Raw genomic sequence first — 16,936 nt, forward strand, 5'->3', positions numbered from 1 at the left:
GTCACCTATGTTGGAATCTTCACATTTCCATCCATCCTACTGCAAGAAAATCTTCTATCCTTAGTTACTACTTTTCCCCAGCTCAAGAAACTATATTGGCTTTCTGAATTATATGTTATATCAAATCAGAGCTCAATCTAGGGTCTGGAGTTCCTCAACAATGTGTCAACCTTACTTCCTCTTGTGTCATAGGGTTATTCTCTCCTTCATGTCCTCTGTATACAGCAAGCCTACCTTATGTCATAACAGAGGCCTGACTTGCTGTTCCTTCCCTCTCTGTATTTGCAAATGATGACACCCTTTCCTTGATAAGATTGCACCTCCATTCTGACAATCCACATTCCTCCCTCTGAGAAACATTAACCTCTAGTAACACTTTGTCAATTACCTCCCTAGAAATCTCTTCTCTATCCTTGGCTATTCACCACAACTGTTGCAGAATCAGTTTGCACTAACACAGAATTACAGTTGTCTATCAATCTGCCACTGAAATGTTTAGTTGTTTCACAAGGCTTATTTTGTCTCCCTATTAGACTATAGCCTTACTGAGCATACAAATTATACATAAAGAGTCTATTGTATATTCTAACAGTTCCCACAAATGCAAAATCCAATATGTTTTTCTTTTTAGAGCAACAAAAACAGTATATCAGCAACAAATCAAAATCCTGTGTGCTAACCTGGAAAGAGAAAGTCAGAGATGGTAAAAAAAAAAAAAAAAAAAAAAGGTTTATTTGTGTTTTGTGTTATCAGCATATATGTTATCTTAATGCACTGTGCAAAATACTTGTTGTTACTAGAACCCAAGGGAATGATTTTCCTAAATTATGTGTAAATTATCTCAGATCTAGATGTATTGGTTAATTTGATTTTTTTTTTTTTGGTATTGAACAGAACCAAAGTTTTCCATTTCAATCAAGTGCAGACACCAAAGAGTAAAATTGCTAATATTTGTGCAATGCCTTTTGCTCATCCAGGCCTCTTTGTGAACCAGTAGGGAGGTGACAGGTGTGATAAAAGAGGAAGGTGGCGTGAAGGCTACCGGCTCTCCAGATGGCCTGCTTTGGTTGCTGTCCTTATTAGCTCTGTGACCAAGGCTAAGTTATTTAATAACTTATCTTTGCTCCCATCCCTATAAAGTGGGGAAGGATAACAGTACCTACCTTATAAAGTAGCTGTGAATGTAAATGAGATGATACATATAAAATGCTGTATTTAGATCAGTGCAGCTAAAAAGCTCTTGCTTTTACTTAGCTGTATTTTATTATCATTGTTGTTGTTATTGTTAGTATTATTATTATTATTTTGAGAGAGAATCTTGCTCTGTCGCCCAAGATGTAGTGCCGTGGTGCCATCTCGGCACACTGCAACCTCTTCCTTCCGAGTTCAAGTGATTCTCATGCCTCGGCCACCAGATTAGCTGGGACTACAGGCGTGCACTACCACGCCCGCCCAGCTAATTTTTTTTTTTTTTTTTTTTTTTTTTTTTTTGAGACAGAGTCTCACTCTGGGGCCCAGGCTGGAGTGCAGTGGAGCAATCTCGGCTCACCACAACCTCCGCTTCCCAGATTCAAGCGATTCTCCTGAGTAGCTGGGATTACAGACATGTGTCATCATGCCCGGCTAATTCTTGTATTTTTAGTAGAGACGGGGTTTCACTATGTTGGCCAGGCTGGTCTGAAACTCTTGGCCTCAAATGATCTGCCCACTTCGGCCTCCCGAAGTGCTGGGATTACAGGCATGAGCCACTGTGCCCGGCTAATGTTATTATTGAATGTGCACTTAAAGACTCTAATTGCACTTTTTTTTTTTTTTTTTGAAATGGAGTTTCGCTCTTGTTGCCCAGGCTGGAGTACAATGGCACAATCTCAGCTCACCGCAACCCCCGCCTCCCAATTGCAAGTGATTCTACTGCCTCAGCCTCCCAAGTAGCTAGGATTACAGGGCTGTGCCACCACATCTGCCTAATTTTTTTGTATTTTTAGTAGAGACAGGGTTTCTCCATGTTGGGCAGGCTGGTCTTGAACTCCTGACCTCAGGTGATCTGCCTGCCTCGGCCTCCCAAAGTGCTGGGATTAACAGGTGTGAGCCACCGCGCCTGGCCCTAATTGCACATTTTTACCATTCTTCAAATATGTAGCTTTTTAATGTGGTGGTGGAGAAAAATTTGAGAACCCAGAAGTCTGAAATCTATTAGTAGCACATCCGGTAATTTAGATAATTCTATTACTATTTCTGCCTGGGCCTTGTTTTCCACTTTGCCCCAAGCCTTCCTCATATCTATCCTTTACCTGAAGGAGGCAAGCTGCCAAGTGTGGTTTGTTCACTGTTCTATTGGACGTGCAGATGTAACTTCTTACTCTGAAGCAACTTGCAGAGACAGAATTGAGGAAGTTAATGTTTTGTCTTACTTTTTCATGCAATGTGTGTAGTCTGCAACACTAATAGTGCAAATAATTTTGTGTAGTCATAGTATAACTTGTTTGCTTTGAATTTCTTCATCTTTTTAGTAAACTGCTATGTCAACTTAATGGCAATTCTTTTTGCTCTAATCTGTAGTGTTATAACTCAGTGGAAAATAGCTTGCTTGAGAAAAAAGCATGCACGTTGGACAGCTCAGATAACAGCTGAGATACAAACTATTACAGAAAAAATTCAGAATGCAGAAGCTAGACGAATTGAATTACTTAACGAGGTAAGGGAACTGAAGGAACTTAGAATTAGTCCCCTACATTGCATATCAGCAATTCTCCTTCAATATTTAATTAAATCCTATCTTATTAAAAAGTATTTTCCTTTCTGCTGATTTCATGTTTAGAGTGAGTTATTTAATTTTCTTAGGAAATGTATTCATTTGCTGTATATTAACTAGAGAGAATTAGCAAATACAGTAGAATATGCTTTTGAAGCATGTAACCAGAAACTTACTTGAGGTTAGTCTTTAGGGGAATTACCTCTAAAAATATGAGCGCATGTATAATTTTTTTAAGCTTTTATATTTACCCTCGGCTCACCCACTGTCCTCTACCCTCCCCACTCCTCATGTCATATTTATAAAAATATCATTTGGTGAAGAACTTAATTTCTGGAGGAAAAAATATTACTCTCAGTGGTTGCTGAGAAATTATATGAACTGAAATCAGAAGCAGGTCTCATGCAAAGAGATATTAATTTCCTGGTTATTTGAAAATGTAAGGCTGATCACTACAAGAGAAATGACAAATTCTCATTTTTCTCTAATTAGACCAGTCTCAGAGAAAAGGAGATCAATGACTTTGTGGCACAGATTGAAAAACTTACAATAGAATTGAAAGAAGAAGAGAAAGCATTTGTTAACAAAGAAAAAATGTTAATCAAAGAGTTAAGCAAGTATCAGGTAAATTTTATTTTGCATCTAAGAATACTTTTGGATGACTACATGAGGGGGAGGGGGAATACTATTTCATGCTATTCTAATCAGTTAAATGTAAAATAAATATTCTAGTATGAAAAAGGTTACAATTTTATTTTGGATCTTTCTTCTTTTCCTGAAGAGGAAGCAGAGCAATAAGAAATATTTTTTCAGCAAAATAATAATAATAATAATAATAATCACACTTCAAATTATGTAGAACTGTTGGCAACGGCCTTGGAGACAGGTGGAGTTGTGTAGGGAGCCATTTGGAGCTGGCTTGAAAATAGCTGGGGCAAGGGAGATTAGTAAAGTCAATCTCAGACGTGCTCCTTAAAAAGAGGGTATCATGCTGCCTTGGGAACTGCCAAAAGCCAACCTGAGATAGAACAGGGCATGGATGCTGGGGGAGGTGGAGAGAAAAGGCACTGAAAGTACCCAGAAGTGCCAGGTCCACAGAAACACAATAAAAAAAATGCACCTTTTCAAGGCGATGGTATTACCCCAGAGGCAGCCATTAGCAGAGCAGCTGAGAATAGGGATGGTGGTAGAAGCCTTCCTGAGCTTAATTAGGTTTGAAAAGGAAGAAGAGGTCTTGGCTACACCAAAGAGGGGCTTTATTTGAAGGAAATAGTCTCATACCGCAGGACGAAAATAGGGAGTTCGAAAATTTCCTAGTTTAGAGTCTTATCTGATCCAAGTTGTCTTCCCCGACCCCATCCCATCCTGCCACATCCTGCAGAAACCCTCTGCAGATGTCTGGCCCAAGGATAACCAATTATTTCTATTAATAATATTAGTAACCAAAAGAAAGTAGTCACATTTTTCATACAAAAATACTAGGAGAAAAACAACTGAAAAGAGGAACAAAACTTTCCAACAAATAGGAACACTCAGAAAAAATGGTGGCATGGAACAAATAAAAACTATGATCAGGCCAGGCGCAGTGGCTCATGCCGGTAATCCCAGCACTTTGGGAGGCCGAGGTAGGTGGATCACGATGTCAGGAGTTCAAGACCAGCCTGGCCAAGATAGTGAAACCCTCTCTCTACTAAAAATACAAAACAATTAGCCAGGCGTGGTGGCACACGCCTGTAATCCCAGCTACTAGGGAGGCTGAGGCAGAGAATTACTTGAACCCAGCAGGCAGAGATTGCAGTGAGCCGAGATCGCACCACTGCACTCCAGCCTGGGCGACAGAGTGAGACTCCGCCTCAAAAAGAAACAAACAAACAAAAAACTATGATCAAACATTCTTCTATGAATTTAAAAAAATAATTTAATAGCAGTACAAAGGAAAATTATTAGTATGGAAATGTAGGAACTTAGGCAAGAGATATCAGAAGGTGATGGCCAGAAAACAGGAAGAGGTGAAACAGAAACCCCGCAACTCGGAGAACAAACAAAGGAAAGAAAGCATGACACAAATGACTACAATGTTAGAAGAAAAGGGGTGAGAGGGTAGAAGAGGCGGGGTGGAAAGCATTAGTCTAGGTGCCTGGCATTCTTCTAAATGCTGCAAAACAGGCAAAAACTCTGCCTTTATGGAGCTTACTATCTAACACGGGAGAATGAAAATAAATGAGAGAAACAAGTAGAACAAGTAGTATATTGGATGGTTATAAAAGCCATAGAGAAAAATCAAGCAGGGAAGTGGGACAGGGAGAGTGCACGTGATATGGTGTGTGTGCTGTTGTAAATAGGGGTAGTCAGAGAAGGGTCCAGCCCTGAATATGAGGAAGGGTGCCCTGCAGATGTCTGCAGGAGATGGCTCCAGGCAGAGGGCATGCTAGGCAGGAAGGGCCTGAGGCAGGACCCTCCTATCTAAGGAATCACAAGGGGGTGGGGTTGCTGAATAAGAGCTGGGAGTGCCAGGCATGGTGGGAGTCTTCTTCAGGAAGCAGATGCTGAGATGGAATTAGGACTGATAAGGTATATTAGGGAGAAGTATCTGTGACAAGATTGGGCAGGGAAAGCTGTCAGGCCATTATGTAACCTCTGGGGAGCTCCGGAGCAAGGATTGCCTATTAGAAGAGGCTCCGGAGCAAGGATTGCCTGTTAGAAGAGGCCTGGCTTCGGCAGAAATGGCTGGATGCATCCTTGTATCACCTCCTTGCTTAGTCATTGACTGGGGACTGTCCCAAAGGAGCATGATACTGGCTAGATAGCTGAGCTTACCCTGAAGGAGCCAACTATTGGAGGTGTGAGCTAACCACATTCCTCACAATGGTGTGGCGAGTCCGCCTTCAAGGGGAGATCCAAGTGGAGCATCAGGCACACCCTTATAGGCCATCAGAAGTACTTTGTCCTTTGCTCTGTCTGGGCTAGAAAGCCATTGGAGGGTTCTGAGTGGAGGGCTGAAATAATCTGAGTTTTTCCTTTAAATAGGATCACTCTAGCTTCTATGTTGAGTAGAATTTAGGAAACAAAAGGGTGGACACAGGAAGAACAATTAGGGACCTAAAGCAATAACCCAAGTTAGAATGAAGGTGGCTTGAACCAAAATGATAACCAAAGAGGTGTTAAGAAGCGGTCAGCATCTCAGATATGTTTGATAATTTTACCATCATACCTACTGGTAAAACAATGAGGGCAATCCCCTTTGAGTCATGAATAGGATAAGGAATAAGGATCCTATTTAACTTTTTACTCAAGTTTCTACAGTGTAATTTGGCAAGATACGTAAAATAGAAGCATAAGACTTGGCAGATGAGATGACTGGTAGATCACAGAACCCAAGAAAATCAACTGCAAAACCACTACAGACAGGTCTCCAGCCTGCGCTTGGCTTGCCAGGCTGTGTGCTCACTGCGTGCCTAATTCACACAAAGGGATAGGCCAGTGGCAGCCTGTGCACCGTTATTACATAGCAATAACCCGATTTCCCCTTGATAATCACCACCAACAACCTCAGGCACATTGTAATCCCATTTCTGCCTTTGATTCAGTGGCATGAGGAGCCCAAAATTAGGACGCAACCTCACGTAGTGGTTTACGAAACTCTTGTCATGCCCCTGGTGGAACCATTTTTTTCCCCAGTAGTATCTCTAAATCAACAGAACCCAAAGTCACGGGGAGGAAAAGCAAAATCATTAGGTTGAATAGCAAGAAGTCCCACTACCATTTGGGTCCGTAACCCATAAATTTGAAGGAAAGCAGCCCTGAATAGTAGTTAGATTAGTCACTGGTTCATAGTATAAACGTCCCAGTGTTGGGATGCGTTGTTGACAAGGCAGTGCTGTGACTGACTTTTCCATAGGCCTGGCTCCAATCCCGGGCCCTCCATTGTAAATCTTCTATAAGAGCTTTCCACAGATTTTGCACATCATCCTGATATTGCATGGACAAGCCCAGGCCAAGGACCATTCGCTTTTCTGGGTCCTACAGCCCTGTATCTGTCAGAATTTGATCAGAGAAGCACAGCCACCAGAAAACGGGTTTATTACAGGACTTGACCTCCTGCAACTGTGGTATCTAGTTACACAGTCTGGTGAGACTGTCAGCTTTACATCTGGTGCTGGGGCCTGAAGTCAGCAGGGCAGGTACTTGGGATGGAAAGACCAACAGGAAGTGAATGGAAGCAAAAACAAACCGGAACTCACAGGATGAGCGGGGGTGGACTGGAATCTGCATTGGTCTCTCTTTTCCAACGCTCCAACTTCAGGGAGATGGGGGATCTGGAGCAGAAACTGGAGCCTGTCATCACTGACCTCTAAAATATGCATGTGGCTCAGGAATCAGAGACCATGAGAAAGCATATGGAAGGATCTGAAGACCATGTGAACCTGACTGGCTGCCCCACTCCAACAACCTGAGCCCACAGGCAAGCAACAACTTGCTACACTGAACCTGGTACCCTACAGTCTCTTTCAGAGCACAGAACAAGACAATGGTTCCCAGGGCAGCCCTGGGAATCTGAGCTGCGTGCAGGCAATGGGGATGAATTAATGCATGTACATACAAACTTGTATCTACAGGCTATTCTTTTTTAAAAAACATAATATGGATAATACAGGATTGAGTTTCTTTTTTTTTTTTTTTTTTTTTGAGACGGGGTCTCACTCTGTTGCCCAGGCTGGAGTGCAGTGGTGCGATCTTGGCTCACTGCAACCTCCACCTCCTGGGTTCAAGCGATTCTCCTGCCTCAGCCTCCGAGTAGCTGGGACTACAGGTGCATGCCACCACGCCCGGCTAATTTTTTTGTACTTTTGGTAGAGACAGGGTTTCACCATGTTAGCCAGGATAGTCTCGATCTCCTGACCTCATGATCTGCCCGCCTCGGCCTCCCAAAGTGTTTGGATTACGAGCCACCGCGCCTGGCTGGATTGAGTTTCTTAACTCAACCTGCCTAAATGTTGAAGTCTGGAGAAATGTACTCCTGCTTCTGCGTTATGATATTTTTGAATTATGGTATTTTTCTATGCATTTTAGCTTCTTTGTATTTATTCATAATGATGCTAATGGCAATTTGGGAGGAGATACATCAGCCAGCATATGAATGTATTAGTTAAGGTGCAAGAAAACTATTCTATCAACGATATACTAAAACATGATGAGCATAAGCAAGATGTGAAAAGGGTTAACAACCCTCTTTCCTTTTTTTATTGGGAAACTGGCCCTGGGTTAACTTCCTGGCTCCTTCCCCTAATAGCCTGATGAAGGTAGAATATCAGCTGTATTATGAAGCAACATTGCTTGTATAACAATGACTCCTGATTTGTACGCTGCATCTTGACTGGAAAAATAACCCACGGGAAACTGTGGCATTGGGCTTCCCTGGGTTTGGTGGCTGTCTTAAGTGGGTATGCCCTTTGAAACCTGGAAGGTGTGTCCAAGAGATACTAGTTCCTGTATGAACATGGGGTTTCTAAGCCAGAGAGGCTATAACCCCACCTGTGTGAGTCTCTCTCTTGCATCTAAATGATCACTTTAGATGAAGCCACTGGTCTGCTGTCTTTGTGCAGACACCTCCAATAGGAAAGCATGCCTGGCCCTGCCCTGCTAAAATTTCGCATTTCCTTCCAATTATGTGTGCATACGACTTGGACAACAATGAAAACTAAAACTGAAAGTTTTTAAGAGTAAACTGGGTCAAGTGTAGCCTAATCAAATTTTGTGAGTCTGAGCATCTAGTCGAGAAAATGCTCAAAGGGGTCATTATAGCAAGAGAGATGTTTGTTTCTCTTTCCCAATCCAGGCCATTGGGAAGGGGTCCAGGGCTGGCAGGGTGGCTCTGCCATTCTCAGCATGAGCCTAACATCTGTGTGTCAAGGAGTAGGTTCCGTTCTCATTCTCCTCTGGCCAGGGGAGGGAAGAAAGGACCAGGGGAGCACACAGCCGTTCCTGTTGCAGGAGCAGAGCCCAGAAGTGGCACAAATGACTTCCGTTCACAAACTCCTTGGTCACGCCCATCCGCAAGGGAAGCCTGGAAACCACACTCTAGCCAGAAGCCATGTGCTCAGCTGAAACTCAGGAGCCCTCATATTGAAGGAGAAGAGAACAAATATTAAACATCAGCTGGTGGTCTCTGCCTTAGTCACCATTTAAAATCCATTCTGATTTGCTAAGAAAGGTCCAACTATTATTCCATTTGAAACTAAACAAAACTTGAGTTTCAATAAGTAGGCAGGCATCTTCATGTTTTGCTTTGGGCACTTTTTACCCATTTATTTTAACGTTATATCCAATTACTTCTATCCTCTTCCCATTTCTCACATCCAGCATTTCTTAGAAGTGTATTCTGTTTATCTGCCTCTTTTTGGTAAAATATTACTGAAGGAAATTTTCTCAGATATGTTTTTGGGCTGTATACATGGTAGTGTTCATAGAGATATAGCAGAAGAGGTTAAAGCAGAAGGGATCTTTAGAGAACCAATTGAATCTAATCTCCTTACTCTGTGGATTGTCAGAGTGTCAGTGAGTCAGGGAGCAAATATTTATTAAAAGATTAGTATATGCCATATATCTTTCTATGTACCTCAGGATAGGAGACCAAGACAGATGAAACTCTTTCCCTCAAAAAACTTACATTCTACTTTAAATTGTTGTGTGAATTATCCAAAATTATATTTCCCAATTGGTTTTATTTTCTTTAAAGGAAATATTTGTTAAGGAAACACAAATTAACAAAGAAAAGCAAGAAGAACTAGTTGAGTGTCTTCCACAACTTCAGGTGGCAGAACAAGAGTATAAAGAGAAAAAAAGAAAGTTACAAGAGCTCAGTAATGCTATTACAGGTACATATGAAGCATTTAGTAATTAAACTCAATCCCAGGTAAGGATTTCACTGTCATCTTCTAACACAAGGCAGGTCATCAGTTGCAAGCCAATGGTGAAGCTCACCGACCTTTCCCCATTACCTTTAGCTCTCTACTCTCTAGTTTTTGCTTCACCTACTAATTTCTCCTCTACACTACAATCTTACTGTTGCTATTGTCAAAATTTTCCTTTTCTCTTTTAAAAACTATTTAAGACTTAGTCCTTTACTATATTATTTTATTTCTCTCTATACTTGGGAAAAGTAGAACTAATTCATTTGTTTGCTACCACGTGGAAATTTTTTCTATTTCTTACCATGAATTTGCAAATTATATCTCTTTTCCTGCTATGATTTTAACCATTTATTGAGTAAGCACTCCTCAGATTTGTTTTCACTAAGTTCCTCCTAAGGCACAGATAGGTAAGAGCTTGTCTCAGATCTGGGAGTTAGTAGAGGATGTGAAATATGTCTGAAAGTATGCATATTTTTAATTACATTACATAGTATAATCATGTATGTTTAATATAAAAATAATTATTTTTTCCACAAAAAATTGGATGTAATCATTCAACCCTGTGCCCAAGGTCCAAAGTTTATACATGCAGAATCTTTTTTTTTTTTTTTAAAACAAAACCAAAAACACACAGGGTCTCACTATGTTGCCCAGGCTAATCTCAAACTCCTGGGCTTAGGAGAGCCTTCTGCCTTGGCCTCCCAAAGTGCTGTGCCTGGCCCAGAATCATCTTTTTGGATTTTGAGTCTTGTATTGCATTTGGGGAATAGAGGGTCATTATCTAAGGAATCTGCCCAGGTCTTTTAGTGGGAACAACTTCCAGAATTTGTATCTTCTAGATGATGAAAGAAGACACATGGGAATCAGAAGGCCAGGACCAAAAGTTACAGAAAGGATTAGAATGGGAAGAAAAATTGTCTACTGGTTAGCAAAGACGAATATGGGGATAGGAATTAAAATCACCTGTGTCAAAATGGTACATTCATATGGAACTCCAGTATATTCAAATGTAGAATAAAAAAAATTCAGAAGTGAATAGTGATTATTGCCAAGGAGGGTGGATTTTTAAAAATGTAAGAATGTTGTAATAATAATACATGGGTAATTGACCTGGTTCCCATTCCTCAGATGATTTTCCACTTTCTTGTCAGGTTTTCATGTAGTCAACTTAAGTAGGTTTTCTTGGCCTCTTACTACTTTTACCCAGACTTACAATCCATAGGTCTCTTACTTGCTTTTTCTTTTTTTTTTTTGAGATGGAGTCTCGCTCTGTTGTCCAGGCTGGAGTGCAATGGCACAATCTCGGCTCACTGCAACCTCCACCTCCTGGGTTCAAGCAATTCTCCTGCCTCAGCCTCCTGAGTAGCTGGGATTACAGGTGTGCACCACCATGCCCGGCCAATTTTTGTATTTTCAGTAGAGATGGGGTTTCACCATGTTGGTCAAGATGGTCTTGAACTCCTGGCCTCATGATCTGTCCACCTTGGCCTCCCAAAGTGCTGGGATTATAGGTGTGAGCCACTGCACCCGGCCTATTCCCAGTTTTCTACTTTCCCAGCCATTCTTCCTATCCCTTCGTGTACTAGGTAAAGGATGTAAGAAACACTAGGAGCATAAAAGTAAGTAATACATTACAAGTACTGAACCTCTTAATGTAAACAAAGGGGAGAAAATGCTGAAGAAAGTAGATAAAAGAGGGGAAGACAGGAGAAAAGAAGTAAAGGGAACATAAGAGCAGGAAAGTTGGCTTGTCAGCAGTTACATTTACAGAGAATGGCATGCATGGGCTCCACACACAGAAAGCTTTTAGTTAAATCTGATGGATAAAGCATATACATATATCTTTGTTCCCTCATAAAACTCCCAAATATGTATATAAAGGTTTTTTTTTTTAAAAAAAGATACAAATCCATAAGTACCAAAACACTGGCAGAGATAAGACATTTGCTATCTGCTGATTTATTATTTATTTATTACCTGATAATAAATATCAACAAATTTTGGGAAGACGTAATTGGATAGAAGTAGAAAGAGAAATATAAATACCAAGAGCCTGCCAAAAAGAGCACCATGTAGGCAAAAAGTTCTTTCCCCCAAAGCTGTGAAGTCACAGGCAGTGGCGTCCCCTGAAACTATGGCAGCTGAGATGAGTCACAGGGCTAAAGGTTGGTTGAAAAGTCTTTATAAAGAGCAATTAGAGCTCCAGGTCAAACCCCCTCCTTGTGCAGTTAGCTGAGTGACTCCTCCTCAATGCTGGCAGAGAAACTGGACCGGAAGTCTTCAGACTGCAAGGTATCAGATATGGTTGAGAGCAGAAGACAGGTACTGTACTGAGATCCCCACTGAGATCCCCCTCTGAGCTCAGCTTGATGAATGCTGCCAGCCAATGGTGTTGTGAACTCTTCCATAATCCCTTACCCCAACCTGAGGAAGGAGACTAATGTATTCTTCCTCTAAGGAAACTGAACAGTTCAGGGAAAAGCCCCACAACAGCACCAGCATTCGATGGTCCCCTCAAATGGCTGGTTCGTTCCTGATCACTGTATATTGAAGCTCACCCAGGACTATTAAATGGGATCAGACAAAGATCTGAAGCACCCAGTGTGAAAAAGAAACTGAAATGGAAAGAACAAGAGAACTTGGTGGAAACAGAGAAAATGCAAAGAGCATAAGCATACTTTTAAAGAGTATATTCTTAGATAAATAAATATATTGCATTTATGAAAAAAGAAAATATGCTTGAAAGAAAGATTAGAGAACAGAAAGAGCTCTCAGAAGTTAAAAGTATAAATAACAAATGTCAAAATTCAATAGGAGAATTATAAGAAAAGTTAAGAAAATCTCTGTAAAAATAGAGCAACAACAACAACAAAAGGAGATGAGGAAAAGGAGAGAATGGTAAGCAAATTTAAAAACTATTCTGAGATGCCAAATATCTACCTAACAAGAAGAACAGAAAAAAATCAGTGAATAATCCTTACCTTATTATAATGATCTAAACAGTTACAATTTATTTAAATGAAAACCATAACTTTATAGGAAGGTTAGGGATGAAATGTAGAGGGTGTGGGTGTGGGTGTGGGATGTGGGAATGGGAGTAAGCATGCTAAATTATCCTCTACTATATATGACAAAGTAAATAGAAACTGCCTGACAATGATAAATCAAGATATAGCCATATATTCATGTTTTTAAAGAACTAATAAAATTATCATAGAAATAATACAAAAATATTTCTTATAACTAGAGAATATAGATTTCCATTTTTAAATGTCCAAGCAAATCCTCAAACAATATTTAAAAGAAAAGACTAAGCCATATCACTGTGGAATTTCAGAAGGAAAAATAGAAAGAGAGGATCCTAAAAGCTCCTAGAGAGAAAAATGAGATCTCACACAAACTGTTAGAAATCAGAATCATTTCAAACTTCTTAACAGCAACATTATAGAAGTTATAAGACAATGCCTTCAAAATTTGAGAGAAAATAATTTCCAACATTAGATACCCAGCTAAACTATCAATCGAGATTATAGAATAGAAACATACTGAGATATACAAGATCTCAAAACATTTATCCCATTTACTCTTTTTCCTGAAGCTGTATAGAATTTGCTTCAACAAACAGAAGGAATGAATCAAGAAAAAGAGTATAAGAAATTTAGGAAACAGGAGGTCCAACATAAGAATAATGCAGAGCGTTCTGGTTGAATAAAACCTTTAAAAAAAGAAAAAGAAAAATGCAAAAGGAAGTCCCAAGAAGTCAACTGCAAATCTAGCACAAAGAAAGAAAAGATTCCAGAAGGCATATCTCAGAGGGAGGTTCTGAGGGAGAGGGGAGAAATGAAACTGATATGTTAATGTGTTTGACTATATGGGAAATAAAATTTGAAAGGTGGTACAGTTCTGTTGTAGATGTTGGTATGAATTAATTATATGTACATGAAATACTGAGCAATTTTTTAATAAAGCAATCTTTAACTCCAAGAAAAAATAAAATGTTATACTAAAAGGAAAATATAATTATATTATACCATTTGGCTCATTGGGGATAATCCTTATTGCCATAATGATCTAAATAGTTACAATTTATTTAAACAAAAACTGTAACTTCATAGGAAGGTTAGGGAGGAAATATAGAGGTTGTAGGTGTAGGAGAAGGATGTGGGAATGGGACTAAGTAAATAGAAAATGCCTGAAAATGATAAATAAAAATAGGCACATATGCCTATTTTTAATGAAAATTGAACTAAATGGAAGAAGAAACAACTAAAAAGAGTGAAAAATGTTTGCTTCTGAGGAGTCATACGGGACTAAACATTGCAATGTGGAGCGCCTGACAGCTGGGTTTTGTTATAAACCTTGTGAGAGAATTTGACTTTTAAAACTAGGTACTTCTTTGATTAATATTTTTAAACTAAATTTTTGAGGTTTTTTTTCTTTGTTTTAATAGCACAAAGACAGGAGGAGGATTTGCTGAACAATCATATTTTTCTGTTTACAAGGGATTTTTCAAGATACATTAGCAACACGGTAAAGGATCAATGCATTCATTCATTTTTTTAAATTAAAGTAGTGGTATATACAGATGGTAATATTTAACTGGCATTGAAGTTTTCATGAAATCACATTTGTTAAATGTACCCGTGCAATCTCAATGTTTAAAAATCTTTGTTACAACACATGCATACATATATATATGCATATGTATACACATACACCTGTATACATATACTTATGTACATATGTGTATATATATACTTATGTGTATATGTATATAGAGAAAGAGAGAGAGCAACTATAACCGACTAACATGTAATTGTGGAACAGTCACTGAGTGGACCTTGGTTTTCTTATTTATAAGTTAGAAACTTGATTCTGCTTTTTAAGGGTGAGTGAAACAAAGGTTGTGGTGGGGGAGTGGATGAACTAGTAGCAGGTAAAGAGATGTTTAGTGCCTTTTAAAAATTTATAATCAATAGTTGGTGATAAGCATGTGCATGTGGAGTTGGTTAATTAAAATGGAAACATTCTTTGAGATGCATTGATATCAAAATGTGACTTTTGTTTTTTTTTTAAGACAGAGTCTCACTCTGTTGTCTAGGATGGAGTGCAGTGGCAGGATCTTGGCTCACTGCAACCTCTGCCTCCTGGGTTCAAGCGACTTCCGGCTCATTTTTGTCTTTTTCAGTAGAAACAGGGTTTCACCATGTTGGCCAGGCTGGTCTCGGACTCCTGACCTCAAGTGATCTGCCTGCCTTGGCCTCCCAAAATGCCAGGATTACAGTCATGAGCTACCACGCCTGGCCTCAAAATGTAACTTTTAATATGTTATAAAATATGAAGGAATATATAGGAAAATATGAAGGAGAAAAATTACAAGTGTAGTATATATACAGTTCTATTTTCTTAATAAGATGCTGCTGGTGATGATTATACAATGAATAAATATCATGCAATTTATAATAGTATAATAACAGAGAACTGAATAGAGAATTCAATAGAGAAAACAATAGAGAATTCTGAAAAATTCATAAAGTAATCTTCTTCTTTCTTCAAGAAACATTAAGTCCTCCTTTAAAAGCCTCAATAAATTTCCCCTTCTCTATTTTTGCCGAATGATTGTTTATATATCAAGGTACAGTCATCCCTGGATATCTATGGGGGAGGTTCCAAGACCAACATGACTATCAAAATCCACAGATGCTCAAGTCCCTTGTATAACGTGGTGTAATATTTGCATATAACCTACCCACATTCTCCAATATACTTTAAATTATTTCTAGATTACTGATAATACCTAATAAAATGTAAATGTTATGTAAGTAGTTGTCATACTGTATTGTTTTTATTTGTATTATTTGTTGACGTTATTCTTTTTATTTTTGTGAATATATTCCATTCATGTTTAGTTAAATCCACAAACGCAGAACCCACAGATACAGAGGGCTGACTGTATATTTTATTTTGTGAAGTTGTCTCAATGTCTGGGGTTCTTATCTTGAAGTCCACAGACCCCCTTCCTAGAGTCCATGAATAAATGTGGGGTTGATAGGTTTTTCTAAGGAAAAATACCTATTCTCTGCTGGATGCTTCAGGAATTAATTTAGAATCTGGCTCCAAATGTGACCTAGGCAGTATAATACCCTCATGCCCTACTCTTTGAACTCAGAGATAATTTGGGGTTTTCTGTTTGAGCAGGAGGATATAAAACAAGAATTAAAACAATTACGAGATCAAGAAAGCAAAAAAACCGAAGATCATTTTGAAACTCTAAAGAACTTAGAAAATGAATTCTATATAAATGACCAAAAAGCAGATCTTCTGCTCCTGGAAAATACAAAATTAAAAGAAGTAAGTTTAAGAGCACCACGCTTTGCATGATGGCTTTGATTAATTGACTAGACCTGTAATAGTTACGAGAGAAGAGAATAGCTCTTGACAAATTTTTAATGGCGATTAAAGTACACACAGAAAAGTACCCAGATTGCAAGTGTACAGCTCCATGAACACACTTGTGTAACCAGCACCCAGATCAAGTAACAAAGCATTATCAGTATCCAGATATCCTCTATGCCCCTTCTAGTCACTAACCAGCCCCACTAAGGGTACCACCATGCTAACACCATAGACTAGTTTTCCCTGTTTTGGAACATTATAGGTATAAAACAATACAGTGTAGGTTCTTATGCTCAACATTATGTTTGTGAGGTTCAGCCTTATTGTTGAGTGTAGTTTGTTATTCTTAGTTCTGTATAGTATTCCATTATATGACTACGACTACAATGCATTTGTACACTAGACTATTGATGAGTATTCAAAGAGTTTCTAATGTTTGGCTATTACAAATAGTATTGCTGTGAACATTCTAGTTCATGTTTTTTGGTGAACATGCATACATATTTCTGCTGAGTATACATCTTAAGTGGAATTGTAGAGCTATAGGGATGTATATCTCCCACTTTAGTACATACCACCAGTCTCCCAAAGGAGTTACACCAATTGCCACTCCCACCAGCAATGCATGAGAGCACCAGTTGCTCCATACTCTCACAAAACTATCTTTTTCAATTTAACCATTCTGATGGGTGTACAGTGGTGCCACACTAATTTGTGTTTTCCTGATCACTGTTGAAGTACCTATTCTATGTAGCTGGCCACTTGGATATCCTTTTTTTGTGAAGTGACTGTTCAAGACTTTTGCCCATTTTTTAAAAAGTAGGTTGTCTATTTCACACTGATTATAGCTCTTTTTATAGCAGAGGAATTTGTTCAT

The 16,936-nt window shown here is 39.1% G+C and overlaps 1 protein-coding gene across 3 annotated transcripts in view; it reads left to right on the top strand.

Moving 5' to 3' along the window:
* CCDC175 (coiled-coil domain containing 175) overlaps positions 1-16,936 on the top strand; it is a 61,805-nt gene that overhangs the window by 31,294 nt on the left and 13,575 nt on the right. For 2 of the 3 annotated variants that reach the window (XR_007727480.1, XM_050798054.1), the window contains exons 11-16: positions 632-703; positions 2,560-2,695; positions 3,245-3,376; positions 9,489-9,627; positions 14,114-14,193; positions 15,862-16,014. Coding sequence is in view for 2 of the 3 variants with exons in the window: in XM_050798054.1 (XP_050654011.1) it covers positions 632-703; positions 2,560-2,695; positions 3,245-3,376; positions 9,489-9,627; positions 14,114-14,193; positions 15,862-16,014 (712 nt within the window). In the remaining variant the exon portion in view is untranslated. The remainder of the gene's footprint in view (positions 1-631; positions 704-2,559; positions 2,696-3,244; positions 3,377-9,488; positions 9,628-14,113; positions 14,194-15,861; positions 16,015-16,936) is intronic. The other variant, XM_050798055.1, reaches the window with a different exon arrangement.

The sequence above is a fragment of the Macaca thibetana genome, chromosome 7, assembly GCF_024542745.1.
Source record: "Macaca thibetana thibetana isolate TM-01 chromosome 7, ASM2454274v1, whole genome shotgun sequence".
Lineage (NCBI taxonomy): Eukaryota > Metazoa > Chordata > Mammalia > Primates > Cercopithecidae > Macaca > Macaca thibetana.